This window comes from Musca autumnalis, unplaced genomic scaffold (genome assembly GCF_047663935.1).
Source record: "Musca autumnalis isolate F117 unplaced genomic scaffold, ASM4766393v1 scaffold_1, whole genome shotgun sequence".
Taxonomy (NCBI): Eukaryota; Metazoa; Arthropoda; class Insecta; order Diptera; family Muscidae; genus Musca; species Musca autumnalis.
Genome location: NW_027411644.1, coordinates 237626221 through 237654101, shown reverse-complemented (window position 1 = coordinate 237654101; position 27881 = coordinate 237626221). Strand labels below are relative to the sequence as shown.

The following is a 27881-nucleotide window of genomic DNA, read 5'->3' as shown; positions in this document are numbered from 1 at the left end:
GAGTGGCCGAATTGGTCCATACTTTACACATCCTAATATATCTACCAGATATAGATCAGGTTCAAATATGGACTATATTTGTCCACTCCATCCGGTACCTCCCACTCAAAATTTCGGATACATGTTCACTTTAAGACCTGCTTTCGAATCACTTTGATTTTTGTTGAAGCAACTTGCATTCGCTGCCTCAATTGCGATGGTAAAAGTTGTTTCAGGGGCAAGTTCATACTTCTTGAGCAAACATCCCTGAAGTTCTAAAAACCCCTATGGTACCATATATAGTGGCTGGAGATCCATTCTTTTTAGTATCTCCTCCGCAAAACTTTTGATATTAAATCCTAATCAACATTTTTGTCAGTTCAAACGCCCAAAATTCTTAAAACTCCCTAAATACATGCGTTTTTTGGAAAAAAATTGTTTCAATATACACAGGCTGAGGGTATATCTCTGTCGGCAAAGCCGACTGATACTTTTTTACTTGTTTTTCATATCACTTACCATCATTTTCCATACATGGTTCGCCGGATGGCGAACATATGGATAGTACATAATTCTGGTTGTCCTGTTGTAGTGTGAATTTTGAATTTCGCAATGGACTCATATCAATGCTGTTGGAAGAAAAGCATAAAAGGGATGAAGGAAAATTAATATCGATGTCAAAAAGTTAACGAAATCGAAGTTAAAACATTTAAAAAACATGTAAAGATGATGTAAGAACTTATTTTTACAATTACATACTCTGCTTTCACGGAATTCTTTAATTGCTTTTTAAGGTCAGTATTAAATGCGGCACACGTACAAGATATGTACAGCAGATAAGTAAGTCTTTATGAAAAACAAGATGTTATACTTTAAAAATGCAATTAAAGATTGTTTTTGAGAAAGAATATATGTGTACGAGTATAATAAATTAAACTAAAACAAGTAAAAACGTTAAGGGTTAAGTTCGACCGTTCAGAAATTTTTATACCCTCCACCATAAAATATTCTGAAGTAAAACGGAATAATTATTTTCTTTCCTGTGCACAATTTCAGGAGAAGATATTCCGTGACCACTTATCATAAAAATGTATTCAATCGGTCGGGAACCTTACTTATATGGGGCTAAATCAAAGTATGGACCTATGTTTTTGGTGGAGAAATTTTGTGACCACAGGAAACTCAAATGTCGAATTGCAGATACTTAGATCAAAAATTGTAGCTAAAATCCAAAAAACCGAAAATCGGGAGATACCGTTATATGGGGGCTCTACCAGCACATGTATCTATGTGGACAGTTTTTCGAATTATAGATTGTTGGGTCAAAAATACCGAAAATGGGGAGCCACCGTTATATGGGGGCTATATCAAAACATGGACCTACGTTGACAATTTAAAAAGGGGGTGGCTATACAAAAACATGGACCTTTGCTGATAGTTTTTGGTGGAGATGTTGTGTGACCACTGGGAACCTCAAATGTCGACTTACAAATAGTTCGGTCGAAATTTGTAGCTAAAATCTTCAAAATACCGAAAATCGGGAGGTACCTTTCCATGGGGGCTACACCAAAACATGGACCTACATTGACAGTTTTTGGTTGAGATGTTATGTGACCACTGGGACCCTCAATCGGCAAATTACAGGTAGTTCGGTCGCAAAATGTAGCTACAATCCTCAAAATACCGAAAATCGGGAGGGAACGTTTTATGGGGGCTATTCCAAAATGTAGACCTCTGTTCACAGTTTTTGAAGGTGATATTTTGTTATCACTAGGAACCTCGACTGTCAAATTACAGGTAGTTCGGTGAAAAATTTTAGCTAAAATTCTCAAAATACTAAAAATCTGGAGGTACCGTTATATGGCGGCTATACCAAAATATAGACCTATGATGACAGTTTTAGGTGGAGGTGTTTTGTGATTACTAGGAAACTCAACTCTCATATTACAGGTAGTTCGGTCAAAAATGTTAGCTAAAATCCTCAAAATACCGAAAATCGGGAGGTACCGTTATATGGGGGCTATACAAAACATGGACCCACATATGTTGACGGTTTTTAGTGGACATATTTTGTGACAACTGGGAACCCCAAATGTGGAATTTGAGGTATTTCGGCGAACGTTTTTAACTAAAATCCTCAAAATACCAAAAATCGAGAGGTACCGTTATATGCGGGCTACACCAAAACATGGACCTATGTTGACAGTTTTATTCGGAGATGTTTTGTGATTACTAGGAACCTCTACTGACAAATTACAGGTAGTTTGGTCAAAAATTGTAGCTAAAATCTTCAAAATACCGAAAATCGGGATGTACCGTTACATGGGGGCTATACCAAAACATGGACCTATGTCGACGGTATTTAGTGGAGATATTTTGTGACCACTGGGAACCGCAAACGTGAAATTAAGGTAGTTTGGTCAACAAATTTAGCTAAAATCCCCAAAATACAGAAAATCTGGAGGTACCGTTATATGGGGGGCTATACCAAAAAGTGGCTCAATTATTGCGAACGCTAGAGTGATTACAACAGACGAACAGACGGACATAGCTAGATCGTCTTAGAATTGTATACTGATCAAGAATATATACATATACTTTATATGGTCGCAAATGATTAGTTCGATGTGTTACAAACAGAAAAACAAACTTAAACAAAAACAACTTAATAAAAATAAAGCATAAAACTTACATTTCATTATCATGGGCCACAACGGTGCATGGCGGCAATTCAACACATGCCAATGGAGTGCCGAAAGAAAATGTATAAACACAATCTTGGAAACCCATCAATTCTGGATGTGCATTCTAAAATGAGAAAATACATATGTATATTTATTATTAGACATTGGATTTTAGCATGTTTTTAATAAATACCCAGCAAAATGTTTGCCTCCAAAGATGCAGTTAAATGATATGTACAAGTGATCTGGATGTGCATCAAATTATGCATTTTCACTGATGATTTTTACAAGAGCGTGACTACTGAAAGATGCACTCCAAAGCACTGCATTTTAACTAACCCTTTGGCACTGCATTTTAACTGACCCTTTGGCATTGCATTTTAACTAACCCTTTTGCACTGCATTTTAACTGACCCTTTGGGGTAGAATAGGAGGCAGTCCAAAGCACGTGTTTGGTACAGGCATTCTGCGGAAATTGTGCAAGCCTTTACAAAATATGCCAGAACAAATAAAATGCATTTATTATTTGTGCAAAACAAAAATATTAACAACTTTATTACATTAACACAAATTATGAAAATTCTCCATTGAATTCAATCGCAAACATGCGTGTTTCCTCCGCTTGCATTTGTTCCAAGCTGAACTGTTTTTGCTTCATTTGCTAAATGGGTTGTCTTCCCATCACCAGTTAAGATTTCGAACAGCACTCCATTCGGAAATTTTCTTCTGGTGAGTTGCCGGAAAAATGTTCACAAATTAAATATTATTTAGTTTGTATTAACAAATGTTTGGACATGTTAACACGCTTATCTCTTTTTGGAAAATGAAAGCCGCTGCCTGTAGAGATGTACAATCTGATTTATGTACATATAGGGATCTCTAACAACTGCTAATAAAATGTAGCGAACGGAGTGCCTTTTTCACGACTCCGTTTGGACTGCATCCGGATGCTGTTAAATTGTGAGGAATTGGAGTGCCTTTTTCACGACTCCGTTGAACTGCATCCGGATGTTGTTAAAATGTGACAAGTGGATGTGATTCTTTGGATTGCATCCAAATGCGGTTAAAATGTGAGGACTGGAGTGCCTTTTTCACGACTCCAGTTGAACTGCATCAAAACATGCCGTGACAGAACTAGTCCACATTGCACTACTTCCAATTTATTTTGCTGGGTAAAGTAAAACCCCCAACCTCTGAAAAAAAAAAAAAAAAACAAAAAAAGAAGCAAGCAAGCCATGGCACAATTACCCAGGTAGTGGCATCGTAAAATTTTGAATATGTTATGTCAAAATTTTCTTTATGTTGTTGGGGAAATTACAACAAAAATAATTTTTTTATAAAGGGATTTGACTTTTCATATTCGATCAGCTGGTGTGATACCACTACCTGGTAGTTCTGCCATGAAGCAAACACTATAATTAGACTCAAAAACGGCTGAACCGATTTTCTTGAAAATTTCAGAGAAACACCGGTGGTAAAAAGTGGGTATATATTTTGTTGAATTTCGGAGGGGGCAGGGTACCCTATTTTTTAAAAACGCTATTTTAACTAAATTGACGAACGTATCGGAGAAAATTAATTTGCGGGACAATAGTTGTTGTGTCTCTGCCCTAGGTACTGATGTGGGGCCTAAAGACCCAATCCCGACCACGCCCACTTTTTTAAATAGCTTATATATCAAAAACTACTTAACTGATTTTCTTGAAAATGTCAGAGAATCTACTGGGAGGACCCGTGGTGAAAAAATGTTGTATATTTTGTTGAATTACGGTGGAACGGGGAACCTCCCCCACGACCTATTTCTTTGAAACGATATTTTAACAAAACTGAAGAACCTATCGGAGAGAAAATTAATTTGGGAGACAATGGTTGTTGTGTCTCCTATCCTATGTACTCATTTGGCACCAGACCACGCCCACTTTTTAAATATCCGAAACTACTAAACCAATTTTCTTGAAATTTTCACGGAATGGATAGCATTTTGTTGAATTTCTGAGGGGGCGGGGTACCTCCCCCTTTGCCCTATTTTATTAAAACTCTGTCTTTGCAAAACATACTAACGTATGGCTTAGAAAATAAATTTGCGAGACAACGTTGGTTGAATCTCCGACCCTAGGTACTTATTTATGGCTTAAAGACCCGACCATGCCCACTTTTTTTAAATATGTTATATCTCTGAAATTTCTGAGCCGATTTTCTTTTAAATTTCAGAGAATGTACAGCGGTGGCCCACCATGAACGCCCGTGGTGAAAATAGGCTATATATATTTTTTATTTCCTCCTTATTTTAAAACCCTTTTAGCACGCCCATTTTTTAAATACGTTATATCTCCAAAACTTCTGAACCGATTTCAATGTCATTTTCAGATGATGTACAGGAATGGCCCCTGGTGGAAATAGGCTATATAAACTTACGAACGTGTCCGTTTCCCCAACCCTGGGTACATATTTTAGCCGTAAGACCCGACCACTCCCAATTTCTGAAATATGTTACAAATCAATGGAAATACCAGATGTTATGCATAACGAAGCTTTGGTCTTATTGGAAAGCAAGTCTTTAGATTAGAAGGCAGCATATCGATGGGTATAGCAGGCTATACTATAGCTTCATCAGGTATACATTATAAGAAGGTGCAAGGACGACACATTCGATCCTTAAGTTGCCACTGGACATTCTTTTGATTGATTGCACACATGCAATATTATATAGAAGTTATCTGGAACGAATGTACGATGGCACATAAAAATTCGATTCGTAAAGGATTTAAGAGCAATTCACGTTTAGATTTCAGACAAACACTGCCAGTTATACTATTCCACCAGACGAAATAAATGCATGCTTCAAGTCATCAGTTATCATACGCCAAAATTTCATATAGACACCAACATTTCTGAAGATGTTTTATTTACGCAAGAAAAATATAATTTACTTAAGAAAAGGTAACATAGAACTGTTTCAAGGGCCAGCAACGTGGACCGGCCGGCTAGTATAAAATATATTGGTTTTGTATCGCGAATTTTATTTTCAAAATTCGTGGAATCTTTAGGTACCGTAATATGGAGCTATACCAAATCATTGACATGTACCAAAAATTTTTAGTTAGCAAACTTCTGATTCATAGAAAACTCGAAATATAAAATTATATTAAACTAAAGGTAAGGTCACATTAGGCAAATATGTGCTCCAGCGACAGACAGTGTGCGCTTACGAAGAGAAAGTGAGCGTAAATAATGCATTGACATTTGTGCTCAAATATTTGCCTAATGTGACCTACCTTACCGTAAGTTTGGAAGACATTTTTGAAAAAGTTTGAGACTAGCCATTTTAGTTAGAAACTCCCTGCGAGAGTTATCTTGCGGATTTGACATTTTAGTTGGTGCCGTCAGAGTTTTTGGAGCTTTCAGGCCATTATATCAGAAAGTATGGAATTACACCAAAAACAAGTAAGAAAGGCGTTAAGTTCGACTAGGTCGAACTTTTTGTAACCTTTAATACTGTATTGAAGTAAATGGTACAATTAGTTAAAATACAAAATTTCAGATATTTTGGCAAGATAATGTGGCCAAAATTTTTCAAAATATCAAAAATCGGGAGGCACGACATACTAAATACCAAATCTAAGCCATTGCGTTGTAATATTGAGGCCACAACCTTAAAAATACGAAAAATCGGGAGGTACCGTGCTATGGGGGCTATATGAAGGCGTGGACCTATATCGACAAATTTCAGATCGAAAGTATTATACCCCAAACGAAGTCTAAATACCAAATTTAAGTCATTGCGGTGTAATATTGAGGCCACAACCTTAAAAATACCGAAAATCGGGAGGTGCCGTTCTATGGGGGCTATATGAAGGCGTGGACCTATATCGACAGTATTATACCTCCAGCGAAGACTAAATACCAAATACCGTAAAAACAACGTTCGGCAAAAAAAAAATCAAAAAGGTCTGAGACGAGATCTCAAACAGCTCTTTCCCCAAATTTTGTGTTGGAGGTACCCGAAGGACGGGACCGATATAGTCCATATTCCAACCTGATAATTGACTGGATGAAATAATACGTTGTGCAAAGTTTGGACCAATTAGAAACTCCCTACGGGTGTTATATTGAGAATTTGACATGTTAGTTGTTGCCGTCAGAGTTTCCTGGAGCCTAAAAGCTCCATTATATCAAGAAGTATGGACTTGCACCAGAAAAAAAATTGTAAAATTTTCAAAACGATCCGAAAGGAACTCTTAAGCTTCACATTTCCGGATTTTGTGTGTGAGGTAGCCGTAGGAGTAGACTGAGTTATAGTTCACAGCATTTTATAGAAAAATGTTGAACTACTGTGGGGGAGGTGCCCTAAGAAGTGGACCGACATGACCCGTTTTCGAACTTAAACTATGTTTGAGCAAAGTATTACGAAGTGCAAAATTTGGACGGACAGGGCTAAATCTACTCCAAATTGTCTGAAACGACTTCTGCTTAAACATACTTGGACCTAAAATTATTTCAATGAAACACATTTTTGGTCGCATTAAAGTGTATCGTTATCGTTAGCTTAAAGGATCAGGGTTTAAAAATTTATTTATTTATTCATTTATTGCGATTAAAGCTTTTAAGCCAATAAACATCGCAATGCGCAAAACTACTACAAAATCATATTCTGCATAACAAAAAATCGGGAAAAAGAAAATTGACGTAGCTCAGTGGGAAGTCCGTTCCACAAATGCGCAGAGCGAACAATAAATGATCTTTCGTAAACGGATGAATAAAATCGTGGATAACGTAATTGTGTATTCCTAGTAGATCTGAAAAAACACAGTCTTTCTCGTAGAACACCAGGTAGGTCCAAAAGCACAGATTTGTAAAGAAATGATATAACACGTTCTTTAACATATATTTTAAAGGGAACTCCAAGAAAGTTACAGGCATGAGCAGAAACATGTTGAGATCTACGCAAATTGTAGACAAATCTAATTATCATATTGAAAAGTCTAGTTTATCAATATTCTTCTCCGTTGTACCAGAAATGACTTCTATGTCATAAGATAAAATAGACATTAACATGGAATAAGCTAATTTTTTCTTAATGCTAAATGGCAAAAACAGTTCTGTAGAATACAACCTTCGAAGTATACTTAAGCCATCAATATGGGCAGAAAAATCCAGCTTTGAGTCTATAACAACTCCTAAACATTTTAATCTGTCAACAAAACCAACCGTTGAGCCATCAATCTGTATATTCATACTACCATCCATACGCCATATTGGACCGAATAGCATGGCTTTAGTCTTAGAAGCATTTACAATCAATTTGTTGTTTCGCAGCCAATTTGAAATGGCGCATAAGTTAATATTGACGTTATCTTCAAATTGAGCAACAGATTTCCCATTAAAAAATAAATGTATGTCATCTGCATACAAAAAAGGACGACAGGCATTGCCCAGAACACAACTACCAATGTCATTAATATATAAAATAAAAAGAAGGGGTCCCAAAATGGACCCTTGGGGCACACCACTGTAAATATTACGCCTGTTGGAAATACTTCCATTGTATGTAACATACTGGGAACGCCCTGACAAGAATGAGTTGATTAACTTACACGATGTCGAATCAAACAAAAACCTAGATTTGAGTTTATCAAGTAGTATTGTGTAATCTACTCGCTCAAAAGCTTTAGATAGATCTAGGGCAATTAAGACACCACTGTCACCTCTATCAACCGTCTCCCTTATCGAGTCGGTAAGATCTACTAAAAGTGAAGTAGTGCTAAGTCCACGTCTGAAGCCATATTGATAGTTGTGTATACATTTTCTGTCATCAACAAATGCTTGAATTTGATTCAAAATAAGGTGCTCAGCAACTTTTGAGAGCGCTGGCAAAATGCTTATTGGTCTCATTAGAGTTGTGCCAAAGGAACTATATGGAACTATCTAGTTCACTTCGCAGTTCCAATGGCCCACATTTTTTGTGTGAACAGACTGCGTATACTTAATATCACACGTTACATTTTATGATGTTACTCATATGTTTTGGAACTAGTACAAGGAACTAGGAACTAGATTGCCCAACTCTAGGTCTCATGTTATCGATTGTATGAACTTCTTTTACCTTGGGAATGGGAACGACCCTAGCTACTTTCCACACTTGTGGAAAAACTGAAGTGGTGAAAATAACATTGAAAAAATAAGTCAAATACCTTCAGATATAGGGAAAGATGAGTTTTAAAAACTTGACGGGTATACCATCTACGCCCATAGCTTGCGATTTAATACGCCGCAAAGCCTCGAAAACGTCCATCTCAAAAACACAGCTAAATGAAAAGTTATTACCTTCGACGTCGTGAAAGTTTGAAGATCCATTATTACAAACCCCATTACCCTCTGTAAAAAAATCATTCAATGCATTAGCATCAATATTATCACAATGACTATCATCGTTACCAATGATACCATTATTCCGGAGATGCCTCCACACCTGTGTCGGGCCAAATCTACCAAAAAATGTTTTGTAGTATTTACTACGCTCACTTCTCATAACAGATTTAGCTCTGTTTCTAAGACCGCAATATGTTGACCAATTCACTTGAGTGGGGTAACGCATATAATGTTTGTACGCCATATCACGAAGAGACTTGGACAATATTATTGCTCTACTTTTTAACCACGGCTCTAAACTAGAAGATACACGTTTGGTTATAATGGGAACGAAACAAAAAAGATTGGCAATAAGAGTGTCGAAGAATGAAAGCAACTCATTGACATTAGTAGTTTCATAGATAATGCTGAAGTCAGTATCCACTAAATAATTATGCAAGCTTTGCCAATCAATGTTATTGTAATCGCGATATTCGACCAAGCGCTCTGTGAGATTGATGTTTATATTGATGGCACCAAAAATTAAAGAGTGATGTGAAATAGCAGGACATTGAACTTGGTCAGTAAAAATAATAGAGCACGATTGACTATAAACTACATAATCAATCAAGGAAACAGTGTCAGTGGCCATATTAAAATGTGTAGGCAAGGAGTTGTGATTAATTGACAGACCAAGACGGAGACATGTGTTCCTCATTTCATTCGATTTCGAAAATTCAAATAAGTTGCAGTTAAAGTCGCCGACTGCAATAACATAATGCAAACATTGGACCCCATTATGGAATAGGAGTCATAGGAATTTGAAGTTTCACGAAGAACTGTAACCAAATTCTAGTAGAAGTTCAAGTTTATTTTGCACCATTTGCCTTCTATCATTCATTTTTCATTAAATCTGTATAAATCTGACAAGAAACTGCCAACGTATGCCAAATTTTTAACGTGTTATACACAATTAAAGACCACAGCTTTCATAAGGTCTTATTTCCCCGGTATTAAAGTCATAGTTTGACCAATTTTAAAATAGCTTTTATTTGTTCCAATTTTAAAGAATCGTAGCAGAAGCATTCAAAATTTGCATTTTACTCAAGTTATTAAAGAATGTGCTATTCCGATGAAACACTTTAAACCGTACAAATTTTGGGCTTTTTGAAAGAAAATTAAAAAAAAATTATAACGGTACGTTATCGAATCCAAACTTTTTGTTGAAAAATACTCCATAAGATTACAAACCAAGATATATAAACATTCCCGAGGTTATTCCACGGATATCGACTAAAATGAAGTAACAAAAAGTAATTTAAAATGTGCTATTGACATGAAACGGGGTGTATATGTAATTGCTATTAGAGTAGCTATGGTATTTAGGTGGATTCTTTATAATTTTTTAATTTGGCCGCAATATTATTGCAAAGCAAATAAATCATAATCAATAAATCTATAATTAATTAATAAAAAATTACTAATAATGTAATTACAACAAGGATTATCCCTTACAACATTAGATGATTCCTCAGAAACAGTGAGTAAACAAATATGATATTAAGAATTAGTGTCCCCTCGCGGTACCTACTACATATTCCGTTTTCCTTATTGCTACACTGTGAATTACAACGAAGACGAAATCAAAGAAGTTAAAACACACCTAATACAGTGCTGAGTCAAAATACCAATTTTAATAATATATGTCGGCTTCATAAATCGTGGCTATATAGATTACAAACAAAAGTACAAACATTCTTCAATTTTAGGGGCTAACCCATGGTAGAGCAATATGCTTTGGGCTCACCTAAATAATTGCGTGTGCGTTATTCAAAACAAAATACGTGTATTTCAAATTTGTCTTATCCTAATGTCTACAATGCCCGTTTCATTTTCTCGGTATATGAAGATTATTATATAAATACTATAAGTACATATCTAGGACGGATATTTCGCAGTGTTACATGAATTTTAATTTTTCATTTCATTTCATTTATTATTCATACATTACAATGCCAGTAAGTCTTTCAGACCAAATTCAACATTACATAGAATACAAAAATTCAGCATACCCCCCATACCAATGCTATCGCAAACGATTCGTTTTCGAATATTTTTCGATAGTTTTGCGGATATTTTGTTCGAAAACGACACACGAGAACGAATTGAAAACGATTCATTCGTCGCTCAGTTTGTGGCAGGAAACCCTTCGAATTCGAATATCGTTAATAATATTATTAGCGAATGAAAGATGATAGTTTTTACGATAGTGCCGAAAAAGCATTTTTGGCGGACATGACATGTTTAACTTTATCTGACGTTTCTTGATAGTTCTGTTATTAAACATTGATGTCTTGTGTTTGCAACCTAGCCATATGTTGGGTTTATCATCACTTCTTGTTAACGGGCGACCTGAACGCCAAAATTGGCAACGATAACGCCGGGTTAACACAAATTATGGGAACTCACGCCATTGGCTCAAAAAACTCTAACGGAGAACGGTTTGTTGAGCTCTGCCAAGCATTCAACCTGGCGGGTCAATCTTTCCCCACAAAATCATCCATAAATATACCTAATGGAACAACAAGAAACCAGATCGATCATATATGCATCAGTGGAAAGTGGAGAAGGAGTTTAGAGGACGTGCGTTCCAAAAGAGGAGCAGATATCGACAGCGACCATGAGCTAGTGGTAGCTACAATAAAACTAAAACTCGAAAATATCCACAGAAAAAGAAGGCACGCGACAAAAAAAGGCTTGATGTAGCAGCGCTACGAAACGTAGAAACAAAACATGAGGTCGAACAAAGATTAAATACACTATTGCCCTTAAATAATAAAACATGGGACGAAACCTGCAACCAACTATATGAACTAGGAGAAAACTTCATAGGATACACCCAAACAAACAAGCGTAAACCATGGATATCAAACGAATCATGGAAACTGATAGAAAAGAGAAACCTGCTCAAACCGCAACAAATAGACAACCCTGTCATAAAAGAACAATATAAAAATGTTGCAAAGAAGGTCAAAATATCAGCACGAAACGATAAGAGGGCATACTTCGACAACCTAACAAACGAAGCAGAGGCAGCAGCAGGAGCCAACAATATGAAAGAGTTACATCAAATAATCAAACAATTATCAAACCAAAGGAATACCCACAACCATTTAATCAATGACAATAATGGTCAACTTCTTACCACAACCGAAGAGCAAACTGAAAGATGGAAACAACATTTCGAGAATATAAGTAACGATACTAAGGATTTAACACATCAAGCCATATTCGGAAGATCCGCGGTCGACCAAAGAATTAATGTTTTCGTTCCAGACGCAGAGGAAACAAAAGCTGCAATTCTAAAACTTAAGAGAAATAAGTCCCCTGGAGAGGACGGCATACCCGCAGAGCTTCTTCAGACCGACTCGACAGCAGCTGCAGAAATACTGCTACCATACATTCAACAAGCATGGATAGACGAGGAATTGCCTGAAACTTGGACGAAAGGAACAATCATAAAACTTCCAAAGAAAAACGATCTGGACAGATTGCAATAATTGGCGGGGCATTAACCTCCTCAATACCATATATAAAATACTTGCAACAATAATAAATGACAGGCTAAAGATCGTGGAAAGGGGACTAAGAGATGAGCAAGCTGGATTTAGACCCCACAGGAGCTGTTTGGATCAGACGAACACCATCCGGATAATCATTGAGCAATCGATAGAGTGGAGAACCCCGCTATACTTAGTCTTTATCGATTTTAAAAAGGCCTTCGATTCCATAAAAAGAATAGCGATATGGGATGCACTTCGGGCGAAAGGTGTTCCATTAAAAATAATACACATAATAAAGGCTATGTACCACAATGCTGCGCTCCAAGTCCGACACAATGGGATGGAGAGCGAACCTTTCTACACCATGGCCATATTGGAAAGCAAATAAAAAGACGGAAATGGAAGTGGATAGGACACACACTTCGTAAATCACAAGAGAGTATTGCAAGAGCAGCATTATAATGGAACTCACAAGACACAAGAAGACCGGGAAGACCAAAGAACACATGGCGACGAACAGTGCTTGCCGAATTGAATAAGATCAACAAATCATATAATGAAATAAAAGTAATACGTAATGATAGAATAAGTTGGAAAAACATTAGGTCTGTACGATAACCCAAAAGTTTGTGCAAATTTGCACAAACTTTTACAAAATGCTGTTCGATAACAAACTTGCAAAGTAAAAGAGAGAGAATTTGGAGACAATTGTGAGAGAATATTGGAGAGTTTTGGAGACTTTTGTTTACAAGTTTTTGCAAGGAAAATTTTTCTTGTAAGAATTTGCAAGCATGATCAGCTGAATTAAATTCGAATGTTTTGTGGCGGACTTCTTGGCAAAAACATAAACAAACGTTTGGCTCTTAAAATAAATAGATATAAAAACGGAAAAAAATATTAAATAAATTATGGAAAACGATAATGTAAGTAAAATAACTTATTTTGTAGTTTGTGGTGACCATTTTCTTTTTTATTCTAAAGGTATCAAATCCCAGTAAAAAGCGGTGCATCCATGGAGTAGGAGAAACACAATGAATGCACTGCGTTCCAGTATGTTTTATATTTGTGCATTGGAAAGGGAATTGTAAGGGCCTCGTCACATAAGAGGCAGAAAGGATTTCAGCCTTATGTACCGAAGCCAGGACCACAACGAACAGCATCGGTACACATTTCCCAAGGATTCCAAATGTTGAGCTTTTGTGGCGGAGGTACCGTAGAAGTTAATTGAAATTTGGACAAAATATTAGGAGATCAAAAGTGTGGACCAAATTGGTTGCCCCGTTCAAGAGATATTGTGCTACCATTTTAGTGACATTTTTTAAATATTGGTGGACCGCTATTGCCCATCTTCGAACTAAAAACTAAATTTGGACAAAATATGACGATGTTGTTCGGTTCAGTTCGAGAGTTGTCGTGCACTCCAGCCACTACGTATGGTGCCATAGAGGTTTTTACATCTTTCGGGCTGTTCTCTCAAAAAGTATGGACTTGCGCCTGAAAAAAATGTTACCATCGTAATTGAGGCAGCGAATGCAAGCAGGTCTTAAAGTGAACTTATCCGAAATTTTGTGTGGGAGGTACCCGAAGTAGTGGACAAATATGGTTCATATTCGAACCTGATCTATATTAGGACCAAATCATTTGAGTTATCGTGCGCACAATTTTTTCGAACATTTCTGAACTTTTGTGGGGAAGGTACCTGAAGGAAATGGAAAATAAACAAGTAAGAAAGTATCAGTCAGCTGAGCCGATAGAGATATACCCTCAGCCACGTACACCCGAAGAAAAAAAGTTAACACAATACTTCTGTGGGTTTTTTAGCTGTTGGGAAAATTTTCCAGGATGGAAAGGGCCGCAAAAAACTACATGTTGCAACAAAATTCAGAATGATCCCGTAGGAGTGATCAGATGTAGTATATATTCTGACATAATACAAATTTGTAGGAAATATTTTTGTTCTTTATTAGTCTATGGATATTTTCCTTACAGATTATGTAATAAAAAATGTTGTACTTAATTTTCTGAATTTAAATATATTACAATTTTACTTTTCAATATACAAAGTTTGAGCTAAATCGATTTCTCTCTTAAAGGGTTATTTTACACATTAGCCAGTTTAGGTGGTGCCGGTAGGATTTTCTGGACCTTTTTGGGTCATTATCACAGGAAGTATGGACTTGATCACTAAAAAAAATTACAACGTCGTAACAGAGGCCGCAAGTGCAACCTTCTGCATCACAAATTAATAAGATCAGAGAGGAGTTGTTAAGCTATACTTTTTCCAAATTTTGTATGGGAGGTACTCAAATGAGTGGACCCATATAGTCCATATTAGAACCCGATCTATGCCTGAAAGTAATATTACCAATAGCAAAGTTTGACTCAATTCGGTTACTCCATCCTAAAGTTATCATGCCCACAATCTTGGCGAAAAATTTTGAACCTTCGTGGGGGAGGTACCGGAAGGAGTGGACCGATATGGTCTATCTTCGAACTTAAACTAAGTTTGGACAAAATATTGACCAAATATGTTGATCCGTTCGAGAGTTATCGTGCGCTCCAACTACGACACATGGTATTATATGGGTTGTTTGCAGTTTTTGTGCTGATTTCTGAGGAAGTATGGACTTGCTCCTGAAAAAAATTATATCGTCGTAATGGGGGTAGTGAATACAAGTGGCTGCAACAAAAATCAAAGCGAATCGGGAGCAGGCCTTAAACTGCACTTAAGCAAAATTTTGTGTGGGAGGTACCCGAAAGAGTCCATATTGGAACCTCATCTATGTCTGGTAGAAATGTCACGATGTGCAAAGTATGGACTAATTCGCCCAGCAAAATGTTTGCCTCCAAAGATGCAGTTAAATGATATGTACAAGTGATCTGGATGTGCATCAAATTATGCATTTTCACTGATGATTTTTACAAGAGCGTGACTACTGAAAGATGCACTCCAAAGCACTGAATTTTAACTAACCCTTTGGCACTGCATTTTAACTGACCCTTTGGCATTGCATTTTAACTAACCCTTTTGCACTGCATTTTAACTGACCCTCTGGCACTGCATTTTAACTGACCCTTTGGCATTGCATTTTAACTAACCCTTTGGGGTAGAATAGGAGGCAGTCCAAAGCACGTGTTTGGTACAGGCATTCTGCGGAAATTGTGCAAGCCATTACAAAATATGCCAGAACAAATAAAATGCATTTATTATTTGTGCAAAACAAAAATATTAACAACTTTATTACATTAACACAAATGATGAAAATTCTCCATTGAATTCAATCGCAAACATGCGTGTTTCCTCCGCTTGCATTTGTTCCAAGCTGAACTGTTTTTGCTTCATTTGCTAAATGGGTTGTCTTCCCAACACCAGTTAAGATTTCGTCACGTACTCCAACAGCACTCCATTCGGAAATTTTCTTCTGGTGAGTTGCCGGAAAAATGTTCACAAATTAAATATTATTATTTAGTTTGTATTAACAAATGTTTGGACATGTTAACACGCTTATCTCTTTTTGGAAAATGTATGCCGCTGCCTGTAGAGATGTACAATCTGATTTATGTACATATAGGGATCTCTAACAACTGCTAATAAAATGTAGCGAACGGAGTGCCTTTTTCACGACTCCGTTTGGACTGCATCCGGATGCTGTTAAATTGTGAGGAATTGGAGTGCCTTTTTCACGACTCCGTTGAACTGCATCCGGATGTTGTTAAAATGTGACAAGTGGATGTGATTCTTTGGATTGCATCCAAATGCGGTTAAAATGTGAGGATTGGAGTGCCTTTTTCACGACTCCGTTTGAACGGCATCAAAACATGCCGTGATAGTAGCAGTCTACATTGCACTACTTCCAATTTATTTTGCTGGGCGGTTACTCCCTTCAAGAGTTATCGTGCGGACAATTTTTCCGAACATTTTTGAACTTTTGTGGGGGAGTTACCTGAAGGAGTGGACCGATATGGCCCATCTTCGAACTTAAATCAAATCTGGACAAAATACTTCGATACCCAACATTTGAACCGAATCGATTGATCCGTTCGAGAGTTATCGTGCGCTGCAGCCAACCAGACGGACGGACATTGCTAGATCGACTCAAAATTGTCTGAAACGGATATCGTATAAACATACTTGGGGTCTAAAACCATTATTTCGATGAGGCACATTTTTGGTCGTATCAAAGTGTAAATACCCTCTTTAGCCTAAAGGCTGAGGGTATAAAAAATGGAAAATAAAAAAGAAATGGTAGACACCTTCAATTGTTAAATTTAATCTTTTCCGCTAACTTCTTCTTGTTTATCAAATCAGCTGACTTCTTGCAAGTTTTTTGCAAATTGCTGTTTGATAACAATCTGCAAATTTTTTGCTTCGAGAGAGTAAAATTGTTGGAGAGAGGTTACTGAGAACTTACTGAGTGCTTGCAAGTACTTTTCACTTGCGAAGTTATCGTACACACCTATTGTAGAAGTCTTATGTTCCCATGAGGAATAAATAAAGGAAAAAAAAATGTCCGCCAAAAATGCTTTTTCGGCACTATCGTAAAAACTATCATCTTTCATTCGCTAATATTAGGTGTGTCTTTTTACGTGATAATTTGTAATAATTATTACGAAATGTTACTAAATGCTGTCTTTTTACACAAAAGTTCAGTAAAAGAGAGCGCAGTGAGAGAACAAGTTTGACAGTTGTTTGTTGAGAAATTGCTAAAAGTTGCTGAAAGAATTTTTCCCAGCAAACTTTAGCAAGTTCGATCAGCTGTTTTTTATTCATCTGCAAATGGTCAGCTGCTCAATGTTTATCTTATTTTTTGTGGAAAAATACTATAAATATTACGACTCAGGTTTATTTATTGATTATTTTATTAATATATTAATTATTTTCTATTTATTTTGCTTAAAATTGAAGAACTTGTTCATTGCTTTGGAATTATTTTTTCGTTCATGCATTGGCGCCAATATTTTTGTTTTGGTTATCAACTGTTATCTTGCTAAAGTTTACTAAATGCTGTCTTTTTACTTTTTTCTCTATTTTCGTATCAAAGAGTAAAATCTCTCTTACTCTCTGAAAAGAAGTTACTGAATAATTATTACTGAAAAAGTAAAAAGACACAACTATTATTATTAACGATATTCGAAGGTTTCCCGCCACAAACTGAGCGACGAATGAATCGTTTTCAATTCGTTCTCGTGTGTCGTTTTCGAACCAAATATCCGCAAAACTATCGAAGAACATTCGAAAACGAATCGTTTGCGATAGCATTGGTATGGGGGCATGACCAAATATAATTCTTTAATTTAATTTAATTTTGGTCAAAACAAACTTATAATACACTTTCCACATTATAGTTGGGTATATATATGTGGGATCTAACCAGTGTATAAATTTGATGGTAAATCAATTCAGCTTGAACACTCACGCAAAAAGTGCAACTATAAGTATACTTTCATGGAACTTTACATCAATTCGGATCAAAAACTAATTATAATAAAGCCTTTGCTTACATGTTTATCGTAGTTTTCTTATAAAGTGAATAAACGATATACAATAATGTAATTAATGTTCTATTTTCCATCAAATAACAATTCTTTTAATAAACGTAAATAAAAAATAATTTAAAAAATTAATTTTTAGTGTTTTATTTAGAAATGCACTTAAAACTAGAAAATAATTTGTCGCTTAGCCTTCATTTTAAAGCCGAAAAGGCTGTAATTTGGCATTTGGGGTTTCCAATGGTACTGAAACTTCCCCAAAAAAAAATTGTGGACATAAGTCCAGGTTTTATAGCCTTTATATAACGGTGTTATAAAGTTTTTATCTAAGTTTTTATCTAAATTGTCGGCCTAAATTGACTATAATTTTGTTCTCAGTGGTCAAAAAAATGTATTTACTAAAAAGTTAAAAATAAAAAATAATTTAAAATCCTTAACACACTTGAAATCAGGTGGTTCCGCTATATGGGGGCTATACCAAAACCTGTACCTATGTCCATCACTTTTAGTGAGGAAGTTTCTGTATCAATTGGGGGTTCCAAGTTACAGCCAATTCGGCCTAAAAATTAAGATAAAATCCTCATAATACTTGAATTCGGGTGGTAGCATTGTAAGGGGGCTATACCAAAACCTGGTCCTATGTTCACAATTTTTGGTGGGGTCTGTATCATTGGAAATCCCAAATGCCAAATGACAGCTAATTCGGGCAAAAATGAAGAAAAAATCATCAAAATACCTGAAATCGGGTGGTACCGATATATGGGGGCTGTAGGAAAAATGGGCCCATAATCGTATATTGTCATTCAAATCTGTAAAGTGTGCAAAGTTTCAGTTCGATTGGTCAACTGCAACAGTGTTAAAAATGAGTTACCAGATTTGAACTAAACGGACACCAAAGCAAGTTAAATAAAACGCTGTAAAAAGAGTCAGAATAGAGCTTTTTAACGAATCCGACTTAGAGAAGCAGAACATTATTTTGTCAACAACTTAGGATGTGGGTATTTAACTGCCGGCGTAGCCGAGTGATTCTTTTTTACTTGTCTTATCCTAATTTCTACAATTAGTATTTGATGATCAACAACCAAGCCAATAGTCCTATCAGCCAATGTTAAATGAAATGCAAACTGATACATAGGCCGATGTAATTCAAGATATAGAATTCATTCCATCCTCGTTGATTATCACCATCCATAGCAGCAGAAGAGAAACATCAGTCACAAAGACTTTAAATAAAATCGAATGTAAATAGTGTGTTGGTCCTTGTGAGCTCTGTGCCATAGCGCATCGCAAATCACTGTTTTTGACAATTTTAATACTAACCTTAACATCCTTATCGCAATAGAAATTGATGATAGATGAATAGTTTGTGGCGCCATTACATGGTGTGGGCGATGTATGACGTATCACTAGTTTGTCATTCTCAATTGTCGGACGTGGTTGAGCTGATCCGTAGTTAAAGAATCTTAAAAATATAAATTATTCATTAAAACCATGTTCATATAGGCGGAATATTCAAAGAAATGTTTATACTTTTCTTTATAATTAGCTTGGAGTTTTTGAAAGCACACACTACTTTCGGCTGGGCACATGGCATTTTCACCATACAACACAGGTTTACAGATATTTATAATAAAAGCATTGCCCTGACGATCGCTTATTCTGAAATATTAAAAAATAATTGTGTTAAAAAATTCTTGCAATTTCTTCTTTTTCAGCTGGCTAACCTATAATTGGTATCGCTAAGTGGCATAAGATTAAAGATGTGCCCAGTCTTAGGATCACGTACACTGCAGTCATTGCCTTTGACATTTTCCGGTTCAGGTAAACATGCCAATGGTGTTTCAAATGTTATATAAAAGGAACAAGTATTGGGTGACTAAAGGAAAGTGATTGTAAATAAAGATGTTATTTGATTATACATATAGTTCGCAAAGCATCTTACATATGATGTCACCCTTGACTGATCTTTATCCAGTGTATAATCGCATCCCATGTACACATGTAATTTATAGTTTTCCGATGAATTTGGACACTTTTCGCCATTAGAAAATGTAAAATACATTTTGCCATTGCGATATTCCAGTTGGTGTTGGGTACCTATTCGAAAATAAAAGGCAGTGATTAATTCAGCAAGTAATAATGTGAAGGATAGGTTAAATAAACACTCACCCAAAACATACTCTTTATTGTCGGACTTTTTTAGACAAGCAGCCACATCGCTACGTCCATTACAAGTCCTTGTTAAATTTCCACAAATATTAAATTCAAATGTATCACCAAATGCTCCCCTCGTCCAATGGGCAAAATCTGTCTGCAAGGCACTGAAGTTAAATACATGACCATAGACGGGTTCGGTGAGGAAACATTCATTTGTTGAGAAGATCTGAAATTGGGCAATGAAAATGGGATTGAGATTATATTTGAAATACATGGACATATGTATGTACATATGTATGTAGATATATATGTTATATTAGCATGCATGAATTGAGACTTTCATTTATGGACAGATCGAATACGCGAACACCAATCGAAGCCATGTGGATAATTCAATGGCCAATTCAGATATAATTACAAAGATTCCAACTTACTTCATAGCTACTCTATAAATAAAATATTAAACATTATTGTTCTTACAAACTATACATAAAAATTAAAAAAAAATGATTGCATTGATTATAATTTGCCTCCTTTACATCATAACTACTCATATGTATATTACCAACATATTATAAAATAGGTAAGAATTAATATAGAATTTTCAAAAATATCATCGGTACAACCAATATTTTCTTCTTTATGCCATAGCTACTCGAATAAAAGTTATGTTTTTGTATTTTTTTTTTTTTTTGTTTTGTGAAGTTTAATAACAATGAATATATATGCTATAAAATTTTAAGTATTTAATTTAATAATAACCTGTTTTTTGAAAGGCGAAATAGGTAAAAATTAATATAGAATTTTCAAAAATATCATCGGTACAACCAATATTTTCTTCTTTATGCCATAGCTACTCGAATAAAAATTATGTTTTTTGTATTTTTTGTTCTGTGAAGATTAATAACAATAAATATATATGCTATAAAATTTTAACTATTTAATTTAATAATAACCAGTTTTTTGACAAACAGCTTACGGAGCCATAAAATCAAGAGAATATCAATCCATTGTGATTTCTGAAAAGTGAGTAAATAGCTTTTTTTTGTATAGACCATTGGAATAGCAGAAAACTTTGAGGTCGTTAGGAAGCACATTAAATAGCCTTGCTACTCTAACAGTGAATGATTCATTCATATGGGCTCCAACTCTAGGCAATATTATTTGGTTTAGGCGAACTGAATGCATGAATGAGAAGAACTTTGTTAAAAACAGAGGTGATTGTTGTTTGAAAACTTTGTAAAATAACAATAGCAGTCTAAAACTTATAAATGAAGAAAAAGAAAAACCAAGAAAGCGTTGTACGTATGAGGATATATGCTCAAAAAGCCGAAGAGAATACAGGTAACGTACAACTCTATTAAACGCAAGTTCTAGCTTTGACAAGTATCTTGCATGTGTTCCTGAATATACCTCTAAGCAATACAAAATATTAGGCATAATGAGAGCATGAATAAGTTTTTTCTTTATAGGCTGAGGCAAAGCTGAGTCAGTGTTAAAGAATTGTCTAAGAGCATAATTTGTATGAGCGACAACTGTATCAATATGGGGTTCAAATGTCAGTTCGTCATCTAATATAACACCCAGGCATTTCATGCTGTGAACCATACGTATATCTACTCCACGATACTTTAGTTGCAAATCTGGAATAGCCCTATTAGAAAACATCATCGCCTTAGTTTTCGAGGGATTCACAGAAAGACGGTTTACTAACATCCAGTCGCTAAGATTTTTCAACACCAGATCTATTTTTGATTGCAATACTGCAACATGTTGATAATCACCGGCAAACAACAGTTGCACGTCGTCTGCATAGGCATATGGAACACACCAGTTCTCTACAGCAGCATAAAGGTCATTTAAAAACATGATAAATAAAAGGGGTCCCAAAACAGAGCCTTGAGGAACTCCGCTTTTTACAGGGAGAATATCAGAAGATAGCCTTTTGAAATAAACAAATTGCTTCCTACCATGTACGTAAGAATATAACAATTTACATGCACTTTGGTTGAACTTATATATGTTGCAGAGCTTTCCCAGCAAAATGTTCGATGCCAAAGATGACATTCAATCATGGGTGCAAGTGATCTAGCATGTCATCTTTTTAGCATCTTCATCGATGAATTTTATATGAGCGTGGACCCCAAAAGATGACGTTCTTTTCTGGATCCTAAGCATGTCATTTTAACCAATGCGTTGACATGTCATTTCCACCAATGCTTTGGCATGTCATTTCCACCAATGATTTGACATGTCATTTTCACCAATGCTTTGACACGTCATTTTCACCCATGCTTTGACATGTCATTTTAACCAATGCTTTGGCATGTCATTTTCACCAAACCCTTGGCATGAAATTTTCATGTCTTGTTTGGAAAATGGAAATGCTGTATTGAAATATGGTTTTCATGAAAAACAAAACTCTTTATTAATTCAAACGAATTCATGAAATAACTACAATGAATTTATCAGTTTATTTTTTCAAAAGTTTACATCCAAAATTGCAATGTAATCACCACTGCTGCAACGCAAAAGATTACTTTCTCCGTTCTCCGCAACTGATATTCTTTCATTTTACAAAAGGTTTTTGCAATTATCTTCCCATCACCAGTTCAGATTTCAACATGGACTCCAAATGCACTCCTTTAAGTATTTTTATTTCGTAAATTACTTTTATTTTATAATTTTGTTATTTTATAACAACATTTTGGTAATTTATACTCTTTTGTTTAGTGACGGAAATATGTAGGGATCTACAACCCGGCTTGCTTTAGGGATCTCTAAGAACAAAATGTAACGAACGGGGAGGAGAGACTTTTTATGGAAAATACCATTTATGCTTAATTAATTTATTTTTAGTTGTTTCTTTCCAAAAGTAGTTTCTTCTTTATTTTCAGATTCTTGTTCCTTTTCGTTTCGTTTCAAATTCCAAGAAGCGAGATTTGATTGATTTCATTCTATGTCAGATTTAGAACAGACAAGGGAACTTTTAAAATAGCAATGTGTGCAGTCCGATTCTATTTTTAGCTCGATGGTTGGGACTTCATATAATACCAATTGTTTAGAAGTTTTAGTTGTTTGATATGCAGGAAATGTAAGACAACATCACGACGACAGTTCTAACAACTTTGGTCTGTTCCAGAAACTGCAAGAATCTACTTATTTTTACTACGATAACAATTTTTCCTTTATGTTATCGGAAAATATAGTAAAAATTAGTAGATTTTTGCAGTACTGGAACATACCAAAATGAAAATAAACAGGTGTGTAATAAAAACACAAACATCATCTCTATTGGAGCGATGGAATGGGTACAAATGCTGATGAAAAGATCGGATCTTTCACGACTTCCTTTGCATTGGTTCAAATCCTAATGAAAAGATCGTTTCTTTCACGACTTCCTTTGCATTGGTTCAAATCCTAATGAAAAGATCGGATCTTTCACGACTTCCTTTGAACCAGTGCAAAAGATGACATGAAATCACGTCATCGCAAAGAACCCATTCCGTCAAATTTTGCTGGGTTGTTATTGGAGAGATAACTTCTTACCGTATCAGTTAAACCTGTCATCAACATAGAGGTACTCCTACCATTACGGAAACCACATTGACAGTCATTCAGCATGGAATTGCTATGGATGTGTAGAATTATTTGCCGGCGCAAAATATATTCAACCATTTTGGATAAAATTTTCAACAATGCAATCGGACGGAATTCGCACAAAGAATTATCACCATTGGATTTCTTTTTAATAGGATTGATTTTTCTGTTTTCCAATTACTTGGGAATGTTGATGTACTGATAACAGTATTGATTATGTGCAAGAGGAAAATCAATATATGGGGGAGAACCAACTTTAAAAACTTTTTTGTAAAACAATCACTACCGGCAACATTAGATTTGACACTTGCAAATGCCTCCAACACATCATTTTGTGTAACACATGAAAAAGAAAACCCACCCTCATGATCTGGGAAATTTAAAAGTTCCTCTATTTGACCTTGAGGGTCTAATTGATTATTAATAAATTGCAGATTCATTTCGTTTACATTAACCTCATTTTCTTCATCATAGGGACTGCCCTTGTTGATTAAACCGAAATTTCTGATGGTATTCCACATATGTTTCGGACTATTCCACGTATTGAACATTTCAAAATGTGCCTTTCTTTTTAGCTTCCTCTTGAGTTTTTTAGTTCGATTTCTTAGTTTGCAATACGTTAGCCATCTGGCATCAGATCTATCCTCATGGAATGCTTTGTAAGCCAAATCCGTCAAGGACTGACTGTTACGGATGGTAGGGCTATTTATCCAATTTTCGGAATTGTAATCAACTTTCCTTTTTTCACGGGAAACATGGCGTGAATATAATTTAGACATTCCATAAAAACGTTCAATTGATCATCCACAGCGTACTCAGAAAACACTCTGTTTAATCCTGACTGATTTACCCTTTCTTCTAATTCCTCAGGAGAAAAGTCACTGTAATCAATGAATTCGAAAAAATTTTCGGTTCGCCTAGGAAAATACCTGAGAGAAACAAAAACAAGAGCATGTTTCGATATATTTGGATTCATGACTTGACCTGACAGCTGCACAGAGTCCCGGAATGGTACAAGGAAATAATCAATGAGAGAAGTAGACTGGTGAAAAGTGTCAAAATGGGTCGGACAATTATTATGAACGATTGACATATTCATTCTTGAACATGCCTGCCGTATAGAAGAGGCCAAAAAAACATCGAAAAGATTGTTATTAAAATCACCCATAATGACAAAGTTATTATAACGTACGAGAAGATCAGAAATTTCATCTTCAAAGGTGTGGAAATTTCCATTAGGCAAATATACCACTCCAACCAATAGTGGGCCACTGTTCACAAAGACTTCAGCAAACAAACATTCCACGCAACCAAAATTATTGCCAATATAGACCACTTTGTATTTAATTTTCTTTGATATGAGAAGACCCACTCCACCACCTCTACAGTTGGGCCTGTCGCTCCTACATAACGAATAACCACAAATGTTCACCATGGCGGAGGGTATAGATGGTTTCAACCAAGTCTCGGATATACCAATGATGTCTAAGCAACTACCTTCAACAATATTTTTTATTTCTGAAAGCTTTGACGAATTTGGATTGATGTTCAAGCTTTGGGAATTAAAATGCATTACATTTAAATTGTGCTTCAAATTGAAAAAACGGGAATGAAAAAACTGGTTATCATGAACAATTTCACCTATGTTGTTTAAATCCATAATGCAAAAAAAAAATATATATATATATATATAATTTGGCATGGTGCTCAGAAAAATATTAAAGAATTACGAATAATATTTGCATTTGTAAAAACTAGAATTTGATAACTGACAAAAATATATTAGGAACTTTTTGGACTAATAAAAAAAACTTTTGCGTAGGAGGTACCTGAAGCAGTGGTCAGAAATAGTTTATCTTGGATGTTGACCTAAATAGTTGGATTTATTTGAGCTTTTGGGTTATTATGCCAGGAAGCATGGACTTGGCTAGGCTATCTACCATCGATGAATCCTCGATATCCTTAAGCTGCAATTAAGGGAGGGAACGAGGAGATACGAATATCTTGTCTGATAAAGCTCTCTTGTATCTTAATGTATATTTGGAAAACATTTATGGAGTGAATAGGTTGGATTAATGCCAGCCACTCCTTATGGTGCCCATCAACAACTTTAGTTGGTCACTTTAGAATTTCGGACCATTACGAAATAAATCAATTTGGAAGCCTTTAAGATATACTTTTCACATTAAAAGATAATGATAAGAACGTTCTTTAATTTCCATGGTCACATTGAAAATTAAAAAAAAAAATCCAAACAATAATAATAACAATAATTTTTATGGCTAGGAGCCGAAGAAATATATCAGCATTTAAATAATAATTAATTGTTATATATTAATGTATTTAAGTAAATTGAATTGAATTTAATATTTTATAACTCAGATTTTTTTGTCTTGAGATACGTATATTTGGCCACTAAGGCTTTGTATCATGTATGAATTTTGAAATAAATAAAATAAGAAAAGAAAACTTTAATAATGGGGGTATGTATCTTATACCCCTGAAAATTATTGTACCATCGGTTAATAAGGAATTGGCATTTTAAACCCAGTGGGTTTATTAAATCCGATTATATGTAAATGTACCATAAAATTGAAAATAACAATTGATTTTAATAAGTTTTATGTAAACCTAACATAGGATGTAAAAACGAATTAAAAACGGCAAATTAGCATCACTGAAAATGGAACATTCTCTCTTCTCTCCAGTGTGGCCATTTTAGCATTTTCGCAGCTAAATTTAGCATTATTTTTTTGTTTTTAGCCGCAAAATTTCCATTTAGCATTTAGCATTTTTCTTAGCATTTTTCAATATTAATTTAGCATTATTCTATCCACGAAATCAGAGATATTTCAGTACTTTTTTTTATAAAAAATCTGATAATTGTTGGTTGAATTGAGAAGAACTGATATGGAATAGTTAGTTTTTCTTCTTGTTACGAAAGTACCAATGTCACTATTTTAGGTGGAAAAGTTTTTTGACCACAGGCATCCCCAAATACTAATAATTCAGTCTTCTAAAAACTTGAAACTATATGAAATCGGGCGATACCGTTATATGGGGCTCTAGCACAACTTGGGAATATGTACATATGCTCTGTTCCAGAACCTGCAAGAATCTACTATTTTTTACTACGATAACATATTTTCCTTTATTTTATCGAAAAAGATAGTAAAAATTAGTAGATTCTTGCAGTTCTGGAACAGACCATAAATTTTCGATGGGGAAGTTATTACCTACTGCGAACTTTAAATACCAAATGACATCCAATTTTGCCCGAAAATGTAAAAAACAAACTAAATCCGATGGTGCCCAAAAATGTGCATGTGACTGTGATTAATGTGAAGAAGTTGCTTAACTACTTTGAACCAAAATGACACCCAAAAATAATTTAAATCAGTCGGTACCTTTTTATGGGGCCTATTTCAAAACATTGACCTATGTCCCCAATTTTTAATGGAGACGTTTTTTGACAACCCTATTTCAAAACATTGACCTATGTATGTCCCCAATTTTTAATGGAGACGTTTTTTGACAACCCTAAATTCTATGTAGCCGTAACATCGGTCTGAAAATGTAGCTAAAAACATAAAAGATACCCGAAATCGGTTGGTTCCGGTATATGGGGCTATTCCAAAAAACATGAACCTATGTCCGCATTTTTTGGTAGATAGGTTTTTAACACCAAACTATAACTAAATCGGTCTGAAGATGTAGCTAAAAAATATTCCACAACGTGAACTCTGTGTCCACAACTTTTGGTGGAGAAGGTTTTTGGAACCTTAAATACCAAATCATTGCCAGTTCAGCCTGAAAATGTAGCCAATAACAGCATTATACCTGAAATCGGCCGGTACCGTTTTATAGGGTCTGTATCAAAATATGGAATGATATAGTCCATATTCGAACATGACCTGCCTGCAAACAAAAGACGGATTTTTCCAAAAATTCTGTGTCCTATCTCAATTTTTGTGGATGCCAGAATGATTACCACAGACGGACGGACATGCATAGATCAACTAAGAATTTTACTCTTGTTATGAATATAGGGCCGCAAAAA

At 35.3% G+C, this 27881-nt stretch overlaps 1 protein-coding gene across 1 annotated transcript in view; it reads right to left on the bottom strand.

Annotated features, from left to right (window-relative positions):
* LOC141389291 (cation-independent mannose-6-phosphate receptor-like) overlaps positions 1-27881 on the bottom strand; it is a 140857-nt gene that overhangs the window by 110640 nt on the left and 2336 nt on the right. Inside the window, exons 2-8 of the mRNA XM_073960628.1 lie at positions 20234-20447; positions 20007-20161; positions 19789-19940; positions 19595-19723; positions 19385-19526; positions 2672-2787; positions 499-608 (exon numbers count right to left, since the gene is read on the bottom strand). Coding sequence (XP_073816729.1) covers positions 499-608; positions 2672-2787; positions 19385-19526; positions 19595-19723; positions 19789-19940; positions 20007-20161; positions 20234-20447 — 1018 coding nt within the window. The remainder of the gene's footprint in view (positions 1-498; positions 609-2671; positions 2788-19384; positions 19527-19594; positions 19724-19788; positions 19941-20006; positions 20162-20233; positions 20448-27881) is intronic.